Source organism: Chinchilla lanigera, unplaced genomic scaffold (assembly GCF_000276665.1).
Source record: "Chinchilla lanigera isolate Chin_1 unplaced genomic scaffold, ChiLan1.0 scaffold00040, whole genome shotgun sequence".
In the NCBI taxonomy this organism is placed as follows: Eukaryota; Metazoa; Chordata; class Mammalia; order Rodentia; family Chinchillidae; genus Chinchilla; species Chinchilla lanigera.
The window spans coordinates 16,770,730-16,784,633 of record NW_004955441.1 but is presented as its reverse complement, the minus strand read 5'-3'; the positions used below and the strand labels follow the sequence as shown (position 1 = coordinate 16,784,633).

Sequence of the window (13,904 nt, the reverse complement as noted above, 5' to 3'; positions counted from 1 at the left end):
AAAAACAATAAAAACAGTGATATAGAATTTCAAAACAAGGTAATAGGAGATTAACAATGGTTAATATATTGCATATTGTTATCTTCGGAGTAGTAACTCAGACTATCAGATATAGACATGAAAAACTGATCAAAAAACAAGCACAAACAGTTCTTTTCAAGTTGTTTTTTTATACAATGGCCTTAAAATTTGATGGAATTACTTTTCATTAACTACTTAGCTTATTCTAATATCAAGAGATATTCCTTTTACAATAAAAATATTCCACAAGAGTTAAAGAAGTAATCCCACTTAGTACATATGTGGTGAATGATTATTATGTCCAAGGCACTGGGTTTGAGGATACAGCAACTTTTTCTGAGGTTTTAAATTTCTTTACAAGGAGAAATGATGATGAAAGTGTAATACTGGCAATAGCTATCATGATTCCTGCTCTAGTTAGAGCTTACCATGTAGCAGATGTTGCTTCGTTATTATAATACACTAAACCCATTTATATTGTGAATTTTTTCAGTAATATTAGTTGTTTTTACAAATTAAGAATACAGAGTGAAGCACAGAGAATGTGAAAAGTTTTCTCAAGGTCACACAACTCGTAACTGTGGAATGGGGCAACAAACTCACCAGAATGCCTGCAACAGACCAAAATAGGCACTTTTTGAATTTTTTTTTTTGTAAGGATGGGCTTAAATAACAATCCAATCAAAATGAGTACAATGTGATTAGCACATGACTATTTCTTCCTATAGATTTTCCAGGTGTTATAAAATAACTTTTCTTCTGTTACTAATGTTGATTTTTGGAAAAGATACCCGAGTTTAATGTTTTGCTGTATATTACTTGCTCAAAGAGCGTTTGACTTGGACAGGGATAGTTCTATTATTTGTAGGGTAAAGAAAAGTGTCTGCCATTAGGGTCGATGGAAATATGTCTTTGTAAAGAAAAGTAAAATAGCGCCTTCTACAGACTTGCTCCCTAGTTTTCAAGGACACACCCTTGGATAACTGAGGAGAGCCTGAGGAGAGACAGAGAGGAGAAAAGCAGGGTGGGGATTTAGCTCAGTGGCACAGCGCCTGCCTGGCAAGCACGAGGTCATGAGTTTGATTCCTGGTACTGGAAAAGAACCAAAAAAAAAAAAAAGAAGGAGAAAAGCGCTACGTGGCTGGGTATGTAATCAGCTGCTGGTTCCTGCAGAGACTGGTCTGTCTCCAGGGCTGGCCAGCAAGGCAGACTGGGACAGCTTCCCTGTCCCCTTGGAGGCCTTGTCATTCAGTCCAGACAATATGGAGAAAGGGACTCCGCTCTGCCCCTTATGTGGAAAAGAGAAGTTTTGACTATTCATACCTGAATCTAGAGCTTCCTAAAAGAGGTTTCAAAAACGACTAAGCACAAACCAGCAGCTGCTCCTGACCAGGGCTGGCTTCCACAGCACGTGACTTGTACAGTCAGCCGGGGTCTGTGCTATGATTAACGCTCTGCTGTCACACTCTTGAGCTTCTTCATTTTGAACCAGGGCCCAAGATCTTCATTTTGCCGTGGGCCTGTGAATGGTGTAGCTCTTCACAGTGAAGGGATTAACGAAAGAAGGATCTGGGCGTGCCATGCACACGTCTAATTTCAATTTGCAGTTCAGCTTCTCCAGGTGATTCACAGGAGGAGTAAAGACCAGATTTCATTCTCAGGCAAATGTATAAAAATTGAGGAAGATCAAACTGAAGCCAGATTCTTTTAAAATAATTATTTATTTAAGAACCAGAAAGGAGAAAACGTCAAGCGGCGAACTCTGGGTTTCATAATCACAGCCTGAGAAATTCACCCTCCTGTCCTTTTCGGGTAGGAGCTGCCGCCCGCTGCAGACAGCGTGACTCCGGTGTCCAGCAGGGGTCGTTCCTGCTCGGGTCCGAGGTTCTCTCTGCCGAGACTGTCACCATGCCAAGGTTGGTTGCTACCTTCCCAGAGTCCGGCCGCCCACAGGGCTCAGCCAGCTGCAGAATAAGACTTGGTAGTGCCGGAGCAGTTGATATAGAGGGAAATTTAATTTTAGACTCACAAACACACAGGCGCAGATGTCAAGCTTTTTAATGGAATCTAAATTTGCCTAAAAGGAAAAACAACTAATACATTCTAGATTTCATTTTATTTTTTAGTTTTGAAGATAAAAAAATAACAATGATGAAGACAAAAATAAAACAACACAAAAACAATAAAAACGATACAGGATTTCAAAACAAAATGATAGGAATTAGCAGTGGTTGTTACATCACATATTGTTATCGTCAACAAAGTTGTTCAGAGTACTAGATGTAAGAATGCAAGATTGATCAAACAATTAAAGACAATATCAAGTAATAAAAAATTAGAAATGATTCAAAGCTTCATTAAACATTCTAGATTTTAGAAGTGAATAGACTTTTACAAATGATTCATGTCACTTAAAACCTTTTATTTATTTACTTATATTTGTACTGGAAATCGAACTCAAGACCTTGCACTTGCTAGGCAAGTGCTTGTGCCGCTGAGCTATATCCCTGGCCCTAAAACCTTTTAAAGTTGCTTTTAGTTTATAAAATAACTTTAGTCATTGTTATTACCCTTCTGATAGGAACAGGAAGACCAAGAGCAATGAAAGTTAAGGCTAATTTGGGCACATCGTAATGACTATGATGAATCTAAAACTCTGATTTCTTGGTCGTTTTTTTTTTTTGTTTGTTTGTTTTCCTGTACCAGGAATCGAACTCATGACCTCGCGCTTGCCAGGCAGGCGCTGTGCCGCTGAGCTAAATCCCCAGCCCCCTGACTTCTTGGTCTTAACTATCTTCTGTTATTTAACACCCAGTGTAAAAATTTATGGGAAAGGAGATTTTCAGTTGCTTGCTTATTTGATCGTGTCTTACACAGGCCTGAAAGCTACTGTCCATAGGCCAGTGCCCTGTCTTGAGGAGACACGGCGCATCCGTTCATGGATGTGCATTGTACGGCACCTTCCACGTTACAGAGCGGAACTGAGGAGCAGCGGTGGTGACCACGTGGCTTGCGAGCCCAACACATTCCTTGTTTGACCCTTTACAGAAAACGTGTCTTGACCCCTCATCCACTGGGATGTGAGTTGCTTCAAACTCTTGAGTTGCAGCATTCCCAATGCTGAGGTCAGTGCTTGGCACAAAATGATTTTTAAAATAAATAAACAGGACAGGAGTACCGCGCAACCTAGAATAAGTAAGTGTGAGTGAGTGGGATAAACCCCAGACACAATATCGAAAGTGCAGCTTTACAGTGTCGTCATTCTTAGACGCCATGGTGCCGCACTTGTTCTGTCTACTTCAGTTACCGGGTTTTGTACGCCATTTAACGATCTAAACAACTGAATATCCGTGTACATAGAGCCAATTTATATGTATAAGATGATGCTGGTATTTTTTCAGAATGTCTACCAGAACTATGGAACTTTAAGATCCATTTTCTTCTTGATGCCAGTCTCTATTTCAGATATGACATAACCTATTGCTACTAAAACAGAGAGAGCAGAATGAGATACAGTAGAGATGTCCTGGAATGCAAATTGTATGGAGTTCTGCCTGCCCGTCAATCTGTGTAGTTCATTAGATGATGATTTCACAGAAACATCCATTAAAATCCTCATGGTCAATAAATTGTTTAATGGAGCAAGGTGACTACCTATTGAAATAACTATGTAGTACCATAAAAGAGAAATTACTTATATTTGGTGTTTAAAAGACTGAGTATCTGATAGAGATGGTCCATTTGTGCAGTTACCATCTTTAAAATACACCACAAGAGGGAGATGGACACCTAGAAGGTATGAGTATCTTGTGGCACACATGTCTAGAATCTTAAACATTCAAATATACCTGGCAAACGTTTGTTTTTCCTGTGTTTTTCTCCAGCTACCTCCTTCAGGAGCTGTGAATTTTATCTTCTAGAGCTCTCTGCTGCCATTACTTCAAAGGTTTCCTATCTTTGTTTTATTTTTCTCAATTACTTTACACCAGCCGCCCACAAAACAGTGGAAGTTTTTCACAGAATATTGACACAGAGAGTTTTTTATCAAGGAGAATCAAAAATTAACAGCGTGTGCATCTTGTTCTACATCAACATTATTAAACAAGTTTTCACCGACCAACTTCAGGTTCATTTGCCAGTGTATTTATGGTGAATGGTTTTGGAATTAAATAACCCAAAGCAAATACTGTGAAATCTTCAGTTAAGATGGTAGTTCTTCCAAAAACTTGGACTTTGGATGGTCTTGTTTCAAAAGATGCAGTATGCCTGCTAAAAACTTGTGTGTATTCCTTTGAGTACACATTTTTATACATAGTATGCAGCACCTGCAATTGTTAAACCTCTCTGACCATTGGCGATTTGCAGAACCCACACGCTGCTTTGACTTACTTTTCTCATAAAAGCAGAGAATGTCTAGGATATTGACTGAAACGACAGAAAGTAACAGACATCTGACACATCAGCTTTTCTTTAGTCCTTGCAGCAACCCAGGACGTAGAGAGGTGCTCTCCCGCATTTACAGATAATGCGAGGATGACCTGAAGAACCTAACTGACTTTCCGGAGCCTATATAGCCAAAGAATGCAAAAGCTGCTTTTGAATCTGCATTTGTTTAACTTCACCCAGGTTCAGGGTTCTTCTGCTCTGCGTGTTGTTGTCCCTTGAAATGTGTGACTATCCACGTTTGAGCCAAGCATAAGCAGGCGCACGTAAAGACACCCTGCTTCGGCACTGCTTCTAACAGTCTGCACATTGGTGAGGTGATCCAGAGGTTTCACTGATTCAGCTACCTGGAGCAGGGAGATTGATTTACAGTGTGTCAGAAGGGGATTGCTGTCCATTTAGAAACAGGATGAAGTAGGGAAAAGCGCAGAGAGTAGAGCATGCTCCGTGATGGGGGCAAGGCAGTTCACTGGGGGACGCATGCTACAGAAGCCCCAAATAAGCCGGCTCTCTGGGTGTTGCCCTTGCCCTGTCGATAAATGAGACTGAGCTGGATCCAGCAACCCCGCGCCAAGTGACTTGGAGGGAAGAGCTGCGTTAGTGGCCAAGCAGCTCTTACAAGTTATTTCCTTTTCCTCCACTAGTTTCGCTTAATAATTTCTGTCCCAAAACTTTCACAAAGAATTTAAATTGATTCAAGAATAATTTACAAATAATAAATTGTGAAGGAAAGCCAATGCACCAATTTTAAAGAAAGAAAAAAATCAAATTGCAGGAATACAGCATGAGTCCTAAGTCTTGGACCCCTGATAGAAAATAAGGGAGAGCAATCTCCTTGCAACTCGTAGGGCACTAGAGGAAAAGGCCCAGGGCATCTCCAGGAGAGGCCCCATGACTCTGGACTTTGCCATTCGGAGAGCAAAGCAGGTGCATCTAGAGGTTCTGATAGCACCTACAAAGAGTACTAGCTTTGGATACCTGTGTATTGTAAAGTACTGATGAGTTACCTTCTGGAAAGTAGTATTTAACTCATCAGCTACAAAGTTAGCTTCATAAGTTGCATGGGATTTTTAAAGTAAAGGATTGTTTATAAATTACTCTTAAAAAGTCTTTGCTGGAGTTTTTTGATAAAGAACGTCACGCTTCGTCCGAGGGGAGAAATGAGCAGCCAGCTCAGCAGTTTCTAAACAGGGTGCCACGTGGTCCCTGGTAGCCCAGGGGCAAGATGGCCTCTTTATCAGCCAGGCGTCTTCTTGTTTATTTTGATATTCAGTATGCAAGATCCCACGCAGAAAAAAATCATTCTAGTGAATGATCTAGTGAAAAAATCTAAAAATAATGATAAAACCACCTCGTCCAGGTCAGCACCTGAGTTTTCACACTGCCCAAACATACTGGTCCTGAGCTGGGGCTGAGAGAAGAGCTGCTGGGCCCTACCTCCCACACTGACCTTTTGCCCCTTCGTCCTGGCACACAGAGAGAATACTCGGAAGACGCTGCCTGAGTCTGTGATCTGCGATTTTAATGTCTAGAAAACTTGTCCTTAACATAGGAGGATACGTGCTTCAGAGCAATCATTTATTATTTGATGCTGTATTTTTGAAGGATGTTAGGATGACACAAAGATAATTCTGACAGCATAGAAAGCAAGAAACACATTTTTAGCATACATTAATGCTGTCTTTCTGGATTAATCTGACCTGAACTTTAGAGGAGCCTTTTGTGAGACTCACTCCGGCCTCTGGCAAAATTCATAACAAGAATACTAATCATAGTAATTGAAATATCAATTTCAATTTCAATACATTTGAGAGCTTCACTGTCAAAGTCCACTCTTTCACTTAGCTGCAAGGTGGGAAAATAGTTTGCAGATGTCTGATCCTTCTAGTAATGACAGTGTGAAAGTTGGCCCCAGGACAGCATTTCTTCAAAGCGCTTACCCGCCACCCTCATTTTACACATAAAAATAAGAACAGGGAAGAATAATGACTTGCTCAAGGTGACAAAATTAGCTGAAGGCAGGTTAAAGACAATATCTGGGGTTTTTTCCACAACTTCCTTACATAGTGGAAAACTGGAAACGATACCAGGCCATTTCCTTTCTTTTGAGATCATTGTTAAAATTGACTTATGATTCATGTGGATGTACAATGAAGATGGAAAGTAATTAGATCCCCCCTCTCCCTCCCATACACACACATGCATGCACCCTTCCTTCAGCTGCCTGATACCTGGAATTCGAGGGTGGCTGTGTTGTGAAAAGGACAGTGAATTTGACCTGAATTAAGGAGAACAGAGATGTTTACTGTTTCTATCTATTATCAAAGACTTAGCTGTGCAGTTATGGGGAAACCCAGATGTGTTATGTCACACATGAGAAACAGTTATTCCGTAGTGTAAATTAAACTCTGTTGTAAAGAATCGATACTCTTCTTAGACTATATTTGTTCTTGCTTAGTTTTCTCATTTGATGCAGGGCAAATAGGATGAGCAAAATCAGATTTTGGTGTTCTCTGAGGTCAGCATAATATTATAGGCAGAAATTTGTCTTGGGGCTGGGGATTTAGCTCAGCGGCACAGTGCCTGCCTGGCAAGCACAAGGTCGTGAGTTCAATTCCTGGTACCAGAAAAACAAGCCAAACCAAAACAAAACAAAACAAAAAAAAGAAATTTTTCTTAAAGTCACTTGACTGGTAACCTGGAGACTAGGACTCTTCTACTGTATCAGACAGTTGTGACCGTGGGAATCTTGTCTAATTCTTCGACCTCATATGCTTTCTTTGGAGACGGCTCAGTGAATTTCTCTACCTCTCTCGTTCCTTCTGGTTCTAAGATTCCTAGAAGTAACCTCTGCCTGTAGAGCTGAATTGGGACCCAGCCTGGGGAATACTTAGTTCTGGGAGTTCAGCCTCGCTGCACCTCTTTTACTCCTTGCTTGTCGTGTTCCATGGGAAGGACTTTTGTTCTCATTCTTATTTTGGATTATACCTGTGTGGGCACCTCACAGTCACATTCCTTGTGGGGTGGTGGTGCAGGTACAAAGCACGTCTTCCTTCTTCACCCCCTTCCTCTCGCCTCGCCCTCCCTCCACGTCCTGGCCCACTTCCCTTTTATAAAAGCTGGGTCTCCCTGTGTCCTGTTATCTGTCTTTTATTTTGCTCTTTATTTATATTTTGGGTTTCTCATATAAGACAAATCATGCAACATTGAAGCCTGTGTTTCTGATTTATTTCACTTACCATTATAGGTGAGCTCATTTTCCTACAAGTGGCTCAAATTTATCCTCCTTTACGCCATGCTAACGGAGATGGAAGATCTCAAAATCTCCATCCCAACTCCATTCCACTCCAGCTCTGAGACTTCAGCTCATTCCCTGGACATTACTAGATCCTCTTTCTTAAGTGAAAAACAACAATCGTGCTTGTTGGCTTAGATAGGTCATAGTGAGAATTAAATATTAAACTACGTAGAAATCATAACTTCCCACGAAACAAGAGCAATGATGATTTTAAGAAGCAATGCTCGGAACTTCCTCAAAAGTCTTTAAAATGCTGCACATTGTCTCATCAGGCTGTGAACAAAAGAGCGCAGACCAGGCTGCTTCCACAGCAGACTTCTTCTCAGAGTTTCCGAAGCTAGTGCAGTCCACGACCAAGGGGCCCTGGAGCAGGGCCTGCTCCTGGCCTGTGGACGGCCGTGTCCTGTGTTTATGTACACATGACAGAGGATGCTCTGTGACTCTTCGCTTTCTCTCCCTTCATGAATTCATCTAACCCTCATTACTGCTCAGAGGGCCTGCCTCCTAACGCTGACACGCTGGGACTTAGTATGTGCATTTGAGGGAACACATATTCCTCCGTACATGTGTTACTTTGAGGGAAAGGTGTTAGCACACTGAGATATGTTTTGATATGCCCAGAGAAATTCAGGTCATTCACAGTTTGAATGACTAATTTCCTATTAAAATGCTGACGATAGGCAGAGGGCTACAAACTCAAAATGTCAACAGTGAGGTCATCTCACTTTTGCAATTCCATACATTATAAATTTCTACCGAACTGTGAGATTCTTAAGGATCTGTATCGATACGCAAGATTATGTTTGCATTTTATGTGTGGAAATACAGATGTGACTAGAAAATGAGTTTTAACGAATTGCTGTGTATCGAGCTGGTCCTTCATTGATGGGCCCTCATCCCTATTGTGTCTCTAGTAACAGCCTTGCCAGAGAAAGAGTGCTGTTTAAAGATTTCCTCCCACCAGACCCTATGCAGAGGTGCGGAGATTTTCCTAAAAGTGTGGTCATTCTGTAGTGCGAGCCAAGCGCCACTGCAAAGCACATCTTCCACTCTCCTTCATTAGAGGGGAGACCTGAGAGGTTGGGAAATTACAGAAGGGTCTTGTAACCAGCAGGCTGACTAGCAGGCTCTGAGGAGGGCAGGCTGAGGGACCCCTGTTCCACCACTGTTGAGCTGTGTGACCTTGGGAGAGGTAGGTTTAGCTTAAGCCTTCAATTCCACACCTGCAAATTGATAGCAACGCATAGATAAAAGTGCCTGGTACATAATAAGCATTCAGTCTCCTTTACTCATGTGTCTAGGTCAGGCAGCCATACTTCTTAGCCCCCAGTCCTGTGTGCTTTCTGCTAGACTTTGCGCTGCATGAGTAACGTTGCTTTGAACTGACACCGTTACGTGCGTTCTTAAGAACCTTGTCTTCTAATATCAGTCTGTTCAGATTTTTAATAATGCAGGAAAGCGGCTTGAGGTTGGCCTACAGAGATTTTTATGAACCAAAGGGTTATTTTTAATTGGATTTTGTGCCTATTGTTATGGAAATAGTTGTTTCATAGATTAAGCATTATGACTTTACTGAAAGATCAAGCCCAGAATGGGCTGTAATGATGATATCATCCTTATGCTTTTATTCCTTCACAAAACAGATTTAAAATTAAAAGATCAGGAGTAAAGCAGCTTCAGAAGCACGCATTTATAAGAAGAAAATATCTCCCTTATAAAAATAGCTCTAAAATGACATATTCTCTTTCCAAAGATCAAAGGTAAGGATGACCCTAGCTGCCGGTAGGATGCTCGGCGGCTGTGGGTTATTAAGCACTTCTTTCTCCGTTGTTGAAAGTAGAAAGAGTTCCTTTGATCCTGGAACCTACTTTCAACATTTGGTCCCACAGCATTTCTGCAGTTGCCGAGCTAACAGGCTCCCGCTTGTTTTTTAGTAATCAACCTCTCAAAATTGTGTTGTGCAGAGGAGTTTTATCCATGTATCTGGACCTCTAATATAACTATTCTAAAAAAACAAAAGCGAAGAGGTCTAAGCTTAGCGGTAGTTGGTATTATGAACTCACACTGCAAATGCTAGTCTATATCTCTGGCTAATTTTAAGCCCCAGAGGCATGCTAGCCAAGGGAGACAGGGTTTATTAACACCAGAGCAAAAAAATCAAGGGCAGCGTGGATAACCCAGAATTCAGACAGCAGACAGTGATCTTGTATGAATGGATGCCGCAGATTTTCTTCTGCTTGCTTCCCTGGGTTTTGTACTTTCTTTTCTTTCTCCTTCTTGCTGGGTTGTATCTTTGTACTCTGGTATGTCTTCCTGTGATCCTTAGACAGGAATTAGTCTTGCCAGCAGAATTTTTGTAAAGAAATTTCAAATGCTGTTCCTGATTCTCAGTCAGTAGAAAGCCATGAAATTTAATGATGCTGTTTCCTTTGTTAATTTATCGTTTTCTCATTGATTCAATGTACCAGCAAGTTTAAGTACACCAGAAAAAGGCATGTGAGAAGCCTGTCAGCAAGTGATACCCACAAAGAGTGATCGAAATAGACAGTTACGTTTTAAAGGTCTTATAGAGAAGGTGCATTGCCATCAACCCCCTTCGAATTGCTCCCCCTTGCTCTGAACAAACTTCTTCCGGCGTCTTTGCCACTTTCTGAATCACTTCTGAAAGTCCTCTTTTGTGAATGTCTTTCTGAGAGGTGACAGACAATGCAGTGAATGCGATGTGAAATACTGCTCAGCGGAAAGGCAGGCGGTGGATGCGCCTCGGTGGGCCCTCATCTGCCCTACCCAGTGGACCTGGCACTGCGTGACTTCCAGCTCTTCCTCCAAGTCAAAAACAGCCACGAAAGGTGAATGTTTGGAAGTGATGCAATGCACTGAGGCAGCCACAGCACAACTACGTTCGTAAAAGGGAATTTCCAGAACTACTCTGGAAAGTAGCAGGAATGATGGGATAAGCGTGTTTGAAGCAACGGGGAAAGTTTTCAGGGGGCTTGATGGCAATGTGTCTTTTACTCTAATAGTAAAAAGGTTTAGCATTTACTATATTTTTGATCATGTCTCATTTAAATATATTTTTCTAAGAGAGTCATGTTGCATTAATGGAATATTTTAATACAAATTTCACTTATATTAAAAACACTGACCTTTCTTTGGTTTTTAAGTCGAAGAGAAACATACTCTGACTTTGTCATTTCAAAAGTTTCCACTAAATGCCTTTCTGAAATACGAGGTCTGTTCTCAGTCTGCTTGCATTCTATTTCTGTACATGTGCATAGATGGACTGGGCGTTACTTTCTCGGCCTTTTTCAAATTCTTTTCTTTTTGTCTGCTGGCTGGTAACCCCTGCCCTCTAAAACCACTTGTCCCACCTCACACCACACAGGCCCTCAAGCTGGGCCATCTTTGTTTCTTCTGCTTCCTCCAAGTCAAAACTTTCCCCCATGTGCAGAAGCTCCTCCGCCACATGGTGAGAGTTTCAGGATATTGGTCCCTTAGCTCAAAGGAAGGGTAAAGACAGAACAGTGCACAAATGTAGGAGGCCAGTGACCCTGAGAGCTTAGTGGATGCTGGAGTCACAGGAAAGGAAGCACAGAGGTCCCTAAACCACTGACAGAGTCTAAGCCACCACTGACCCCTTCCCTGAATGGAGCACACTAATGACCAGGATCACCGATCTCAGAGATTACGTGACTGCTAACCTCTTCACACATGAGAATGAGACCAGTGCAAAAATCAGACAATTCCTTTAAAGAAAGTGTGTGTAGATCCGTAGGGTTCTCAACGCTACATTGACTGTGCCTATTTATGACAACAGGTTAATTCATTTGTTTTAAGTCGATGAATAAGGTTTAAACGTTCTGCAATTGTCACACCCGAATGTTTGTTAACTAGTCATTTTCCTTGCTTGCTCTGACTCTGATGGGCTTGAAAAATGGTCCAGCCAGTCTCTCTTCTCTCTCCTCTCTCCTCTCTCATTTCTTCCTCTTTCTCTCTCTCTCCTCCCTCTCCCTGGCTCTCTCTCCTTCCTTGTCTCTTTCTCTCGCTTCTGTGAGGTTCGTTTGCTTGACTGATCCTGAGTGTCCATAATGACTGTTTGGCATATTCTACAGGCAAAGGTCCCGAGACCCTTTTTGCTGGCTATAACCTCAATGATAACGAGTGGCACACCGTGCGTGTGGTCCGTCGGGGAAAGAGCTTAAAGTTAACGGTGGACGACCAGCAGGCCATGACAGGTAAGCAGCCTCTTCTCATCACAAATGTTCACACTCTCACTTCTTGCAGGTGACACGTGCCGGTAGAGAATACGAAGCTGATGCACACAGTCCACTTCTAAGTCCAATCTTTAGTAACAACTTCATGAGTAGCCTGTGAAGGATTTCCTTCTGCACAATCAGCACCTTTCACGTCATGTTTTTGTCCTTTAATAATTCCAGAAGAAATTGTAGTATATTTTAATTTAATGCCTTGATAAATATCTTAGCGCCTCATAAAATACTGATGCTTCCACATCAATGCCAATTTGTGTTCAGATTCCTTCTTTTTTTGTGAATTTTGATGATGAAAAGAGGGAAGTTCTACTTTCTATGTGCATTGATAGATAAAGTGACATTCTGTCAGGTGAACTACTTTTATATTCTATTATATGAGCTTCTATTATGCGATCATAGAATAGTTTGGTTTTGGTCATTTAGCTCCGTTGGCTCAAATCTAATGGAAAGGATGTCAAGTTCAAGTCTTAATGCATAGGATTAAGGTGCGCTTTAATGCACCAAGACCCACCCGGGAGACACAGGGAGGACAAATGAAAGAGGACTCGGCACACAGTCATCTTCTCTGAAATCAATCCAAGCACGTGTCCCAGGCGGGTATTCGCTCCTGTTTCTTTTGTAGAGGACACCGCTGTGTTAATTCTTTCACTGCAAAGCATAAGGCAGTCCCTGTGCAGTGGAAACACACCTGTTCTGCATTCAATCCCATGAAGCTCCCAAGCTCAGAGAATAGTCAACTCTGTCAGTGTGGAAACAGCTTGCATGGGACTACAACTTTTGAAAGAGTCCTTCTCGAGTTGAAATGAAGGAACTATCAACCCATAGCTCTTTGACTGTCCTACATTTTATCAGCCAAAATATGGCTTTCCAAATTTTTTTTCTACATGTGAAACTTGCTGTGGAATTCTACTTTATTGTGGCAGTTGACTTTGTCTCACGACCACCCGAAGGGAGTTAGAGGATGGTTGTGGAGCCTTGTGCCACGGGAAGCCTCAGGGGAGCTCAGTCATCCATTTTGCTGCACACAGCTCCAGGGGTCTTGAACGCAGCCAATGCGTGGGTCTACACTGAGAAGTCCCTGCTATGTTATGCATTTCATTCTCTGAAGAAGAGAATCAAGCAGAGCATTGTTAGCAGAAGCCTTTATTCTAGACTGCCAGGCACGGGAAAACTGGGCAAGATCATGTAAGCTGAGGGAGGGAGGCAGAGTTCTCCAGGGCTTAGGCCGGATACTGTCCCCTGGAGCTCAGGGAGTTTGGGTCAGGACTGCTCTTGGAAGAAAAATAGATTGTTGTTGTAGCTTAATATTCATCATTTAAACATTGGAATTTTATCCAAAGGGGTGAAAATGAGCAACGTCTAAATTAAAATCAGGAAGTACAGAGCAGCCAGGGGCACAAACATACAAAACCGGCGCAGAACGCTCCCTGGTCTCTGAGTCTCTGTCGGAAGGCACCACCCTGTGAAGGGGGCGGCGGGGGATGCATTTCTATCTTAAAGATGGGGAAATGTGCTCAAGAGGACTCATCAGTGTGTCTCATTGAACTTCCTTTGTTAGGAGCACTGAGAAGACAGCCTAGGCCTGGTTTCCGCTCTTTTGTTTTCTTTGGTTGGTTGTTCTGTTGACTCACTGTCCATTCTTTTGTACTCATGATCATCCTGCCAAGTTTGGGCAGCATGCTAAGCACTTTCCAAGCGGTAACATCGTATTGCGAGGGTGAGAAGTACACATAAAATTCAGGTGATACATTCAGGCATAGTGGCACATACCTGTAATGCCAGCACTTGGGAGGCTGAGGCAGGAGGACCGTTGCAAATATGAGGCCATCCTGGGCTACAAAGTGAGCTCAAGGCCAGCCTGAACTGCATAG

At 42.1% G+C, this 13,904-nt stretch overlaps 1 protein-coding gene across 8 annotated transcripts in view; it reads left to right on the top strand.

The window, feature by feature from the left end:
* The window catches only part of Nrxn1 (neurexin 1), a 947,027-nt gene that overhangs the window by 393,370 nt on the left and 539,753 nt on the right, over window positions 1-13,904 (top strand). For all 8 annotated transcript variants that reach the window (XM_013517619.1, XM_005391018.1, XM_013517621.1 and 5 more), the window contains one exon: window positions 11,875-11,997. In XM_013517619.1, coding sequence (XP_013373073.1) covers window positions 11,875-11,997 — 123 coding nt within the window. The remainder of the gene's footprint in view (window positions 1-11,874; window positions 11,998-13,904) is intronic.